General features: G+C 34.8%; 1 protein-coding gene across 3 annotated transcripts; it reads left to right on the top strand.

Moving 5' to 3' along the window:
- The first annotated feature begins 891 nt into the window (after window positions 1–891).
- LOC139862943 (microtubule-destabilizing protein 60) lies at window positions 892–4,016 on the top strand. 3 transcript variants are annotated; one of them, XR_011764329.1, is made up of 7 exons: window positions 892–1,659; window positions 1,769–1,814; window positions 1,921–2,007; window positions 2,993–3,112; window positions 3,196–3,354; window positions 3,459–3,546; window positions 3,799–3,825. XR_011764329.1 is itself a non-coding variant. In XM_071851571.1 (7 exons), exons 1-7 carry the CDS (start codon window positions 959–961, stop codon window positions 3,871–3,873), a joined length of 1,278 nt encoding a protein of 425 aa, XP_071707672.1. In that variant the 5' UTR covers window positions 892–958; the 3' UTR covers window positions 3,874–4,016. The 3 variants fall into 3 exon arrangements, 2 of the variants coding, with proteins under 2 accessions (XP_071707672.1, XP_071707673.1); XM_071851571.1 differs by having other exon boundaries at window positions 3,452–3,546; window positions 3,804–4,016; XM_071851572.1 differs by having other exon boundaries at window positions 3,452–3,546; window positions 3,799–4,016.
- The last annotated feature ends 817 nt before the right edge of the window (window positions 4,017–4,833 follow it).

Genomic DNA, 4,833 nt, shown 5'->3' with positions numbered 1-4,833 from the left:
GACATGTGGGGGTGTTGGTAGTTAAAAAAAAAAACTACTATTCATGCAGGTCTAGGAGGCTCATTACTTCAATTGCGATAATGAAATTTTTTATTTTTTAGTTTGAATTTTCGGCGGTTCTCTAAAAAAGATAGCGAAAAATATTATCCCTAGAGTCGAGACTAAGAGGAATGTATAAACCAATGCTTCCATAGATTCGATCTAATAAAAAGAATATAAATAGAAAAGTTTATATTATTACGATTACGATAAATTCGCGTAATAATACTTATACTTATTCAATATATCAATATAAATTAATATAATATTAATAAAAATAATAAAACAAGCTTAAAATTTTAGGCTAAAAAGAGTACTTGGTGTTGATATGAATTATAGGATTATAGGATTAACTAAAGTCATTGGTCTAATGAAAAAAACTCTTTACTCTTTATTTTAGTTACTTTATTTCAACTCATAATCCATACAACTTTAGTTTTTCCGTTTCTTTGTCCCGAACCCCTCTTTGAATTCTTCAATTTTTTTATTGACTTCATCCGTATTCAACTCACAGTCACAGATGAGACAGAAGGACTTCTATAGAATCCCTATATACATTCATTAGTAAGGCAAATTAGATATATCTTCAGCTCGTATATAACTAGTCAATATCTAATATCACATATACATGTCTTTTTTCCACAATGTAAACCAACTCTTCCTTGACCAATCGGATTTGATAAGAATGCCTCTAACCCTCGAATACTTATTGGAAATGGAAATGAAAATATAAAATATAAATATCCTGAAAATAAGGAAAAAAGAAAACTAACCGTTGTTATAAGCTCCTTCCAAACGTTCATATTATTATTTTATTGTTCATATATTCACAATCATCAATCATCAACTTTTTCATCCTAACAATTAAGCCCAGAATCACTTACTCTGTTGATTGATCTTGTCACTCAACATAATCATTATGGAATCAAAACGGACAGCATCAAAATCAAAGGTTTTACATGAATCCAAATTACCAGAAAATGCAAACCCTAATTTAAAAACCCCTAATCCTAAATCTTCAAAATCTGCATCAGTTAAATCAGCAGTGAAGAAGCCGAATCAGGCTACTTCTCCTTCACCTCGGAAAACCAAAATTCGTGATCGTAAATTTATTGTTGCGAAGAAGAATTCTAAGAGCGAAAAAGGTAAAATTGAAACCGTACAAGCAGGTAATTGTAAGTGTAAAGCTAATTCTAGTTCAAAAAAGTGTTTATGTGTTGCTTATGAGTCTCTTAGGGCATCTCAACATGAGTTTTCGAATGTTGTAAACCCTAATTCCGAAAAATTAGGGGAAAGTGAGAAAGTTAGTGCAATTGTTAAGAGAAGAAGGGAGAAATTGTTGGAAGTTGCAAGACAGAGTATTCCTGAAAATGGATGTGGGAGAGTGATGCATTTGGTGAAAGCATTTGAGAATGCTCTGACATTGCCGAAACCGAAAATAGATTCGGATAATGAGGAAGAAAATGAAGAACCTGAAGATGAGATTAAAAAGGTTTTGAAATGGGAGTTGCCGGGATTAAGACCTCGAGCTCCGGTGACGGAATTCTCTTCTCCGGAACTTGTTTTGACACGTGAAAGCTTGGGATTAGATTCTAATGTTTCGTCGGGTAGTCTGGGCAGGTTGGTGATTTTAAACTTCGTATTGTTGATTTTTATTCGTAATTGTTTATGTTTGATTTTGAATCTGAATGGGGTGTTTTTTGGTTGGTTTCTTTTTGGTGACTTTTAGCAACTCAAATAGGAATTCTGGTAGCGGGAGACGTAGCAGAAGAAATGTATGTTCTCTCGTTGATTAATTTGTGTTTTTCAAAATGGATTTTTGTTTTGCTTATTTTGATTGTGAAATTGAGGGTTTAATGTTGATATTTTTTGATCATGTAGAGTCTTGAATCATCTGCAACTTGTGGCGGTAGTCGGACAAGAACATGTAAAGCTACTTCTCAACAACCCTTTAAGCTTAAAACTGAGGTCAGTATATATAATCCTTTATGATTAGGGCAAATTCCATTAAAAGGTAACCTATTTTCTCTGTTTTCCTATTCTAGGTAATCTATTTCATTCGGATATAAAAAAAGGAGTCTTTTTTCAAAAGTTAATCAAAAAGAGGGGTTTCGTTAACTTTTGTTAACTTTCTCAGTTAAGTTTCAACTTCGCATAACATGTCAAGTCCTTTATCAGTCAACATTTTCAACTCACGATTTCGACGCACGTTTTCGACGCACGATTCCGACATGCATTTTCGACCTGCGTTTCGACGCGTATTTTTTGATGCGGTTTTGGACGCGCATTTTTACAAGAGTTTTCCACCAACGTTCTGGAGGCGCGTTTTCAACTTGCAATTTCGAGGCGTGTTTTTGAGTCGCGTTTAAAAGGTGCGTTTTCGAGGTGCGTTTTTCGGCGCGCCTTTACGAGGCGCGTTTACGAGGTGCGTTTTTCAGCGCACGTTTTCGAGGTGAGTTTACGTGGCGCGTTTTTGAAAACGCGCCTCGATAACGCGACTTGAAAACGCGCCTCAAAATCGCGAGTTGAAAACGCGCCTCCAGAACGCTGGCCGAAAACTCTTGTAAAAACGAGCGTCGAAAACGCGCCTCAAAAAACGCGCGTCGAAAACGCAGGACGAAAAAGCATGTCGGAATCGCGCGTCGAAAACGTGCGTCGAAATCGCGAGTTGAAAATGTTAGTTGATAAAGGACTTGACATGTTATGCGAAGTTGACACTTAACTGAGAAAGTTAACAAAAGTTAGCGAAACCCCTCTTTTTGATTAACTTTTGAAAAAAGACCCCTTTTTTTATATCCGAATGAAATAGATTACCTAGGATATGAAAACAAAGAAAATAGGTTACCTTTTAATGGAATTTACCCTTATGATTATCTCAATTTAAGTTGCTGAAAACATGGGTTTGTAGTTTTTTTGCACACTTAATGAATTGTTAACATTACTTCGTGTACAGCAACGAGGAAGAGCTAAACAAGAGGAGTTCGTTAAGAAAGTACAGGACATGATGATCGAGCAAGAAAAACAGAGGATACGTGTTGCGCAAGGTCTTCCATGGACAACAGATGAACCAGAGGTACTTTAAAGCTTTAAAGTAAATGATTCAAAGTTGTAAGGTTGTAATTAGTCTTAACGATTGCGGAATTGTGCAATTTTTAGTGTTTAGCAAGACCTCCAGTTAAAGAAAGGACTTTGCCAGTTGATTTAGTGCTACGTAGTGATATGAGAGCCGTAGAGCGAGCTGAGTTTGACCAACATGTGCAAGAAAAGCTTTCGTTCATAGAGCAACACAAATTGCAAAGAGAAAGGGAGCAGAAGGTAGAAATTCGAATTTGTTGGTTTTGCGTTTATCTCGTTCATATAACCTTGATTGAGTATCGTATGATACGCGTTTTGTTTCCGTTGTTTAATATAGTTAGCAGAAGAGGAAGAATTAAGGAGGTTGAGGAAGGAACTTGTGCCAAAGGCTCAACCTATGCCGTATTTCGACAGACCGTTCGTTCCAAAAAGGTATAACGTCATAACCGTTTATCACATCTTCATATGAAAATATCAACTGAAAATGATATTATGCTTATGAAAATTTGACCCATAGTTTATTACTGAATTATGAAAATGTGACCCATAGCTTATGAAAATGTTAACTGGAAGTACTTTTTTTTTACCATGATCACTGAGTATATGTGCTTTTTATGTACAACAAAACCTGAATACGATGGTTTATAACGTTAATCATATATTTTACTGTATTGTAATTTGTAGGTCAGAAAAGCAACCAACATTGCCCAAAGAGCCACGGTTTCACAACCCTCAGCAGAAGAAGATTTAGAGTGGTGATGAATATAAATTTTTTTGGTGTATACGATGCAATTAATTTGGTTGCAATTTTGGATTCAATGATTTGTCAATACTTCTTCTTTAAGCTGTGTTTGTTAAGTTCTTCGTGGAACTTATGCGTTCTTCGTGGAACTTATGCTTGTTGAATGCTATCAATGTTTTTATTTGTTTGTTTGATTAGATTATATGTGGTTCTTGTTGACTTTTTTAAAGTAGAGGAAAGAATAATTGTATTTTTTTAAATTTGGCTTGGTTGTTAAATAACGATTTTACATGTAAAATCTAAAAATATGGAAAAGATTATGTTCTGATTTGCAGCAACAATAGCTATAACATTATTTTCTCTCATTTTACTCACAATAATGATAAGATTTTAAAAAGAAAAAACACGTAATAACATATAGTTCCAGGAGTTTGAGAAGATAATTGCTCAAGGAGAAAAATGCACAAGAATTGTTTTATAAGTTGATGAATAGAATTGGAGAGGTAAAGGTGGTTAATGAATATAGTTTTCCATCAATCTTTAAAAAGAATAATGTGCATTTTGTAGGTGTTCAAGAAACAAAGATGGTTAAACTGGATGGTAAAGGTGGTTAATGAATATAGTTTTCCATCAATCTTTAAAAAGAATAATGTGCATTTTGTAGGTGTTCAAGAAACAAAGATGGTTAAACTGGAGTTATTTCGGTTAAGGTCAATTTAGGGTAACGTTAATATTGATTTTGCGCGTTCTTTAGCGCGTGGACGATCGGGGGAAATTATTTCTATTTGGGAGTTCAGAATGGTGTCTTATTGTAAAAGGTAGTTCAAAGATGAGTCGTTTGGATTGGTTCTTCGTGTCAAGTAGAGATCTCATTCCAGGATCTGAAATGTTATTGACTGGCCTTAACCGAGGGATGTCGGATCATATTCCTCTTCAACTGCATTTCGAAAAGAGGGATTTTGGTCCAATTCTTTTTA

The sequence above is a fragment of the Rutidosis leptorrhynchoides genome, chromosome 8 (genome assembly GCF_046630445.1).
Source record: "Rutidosis leptorrhynchoides isolate AG116_Rl617_1_P2 chromosome 8, CSIRO_AGI_Rlap_v1, whole genome shotgun sequence".
NCBI lineage: Eukaryota > Viridiplantae > Streptophyta > Magnoliopsida > Asterales > Asteraceae > Rutidosis > Rutidosis leptorrhynchoides.
This window is presented reverse-complemented; position numbering and strand designations above follow the sequence as displayed.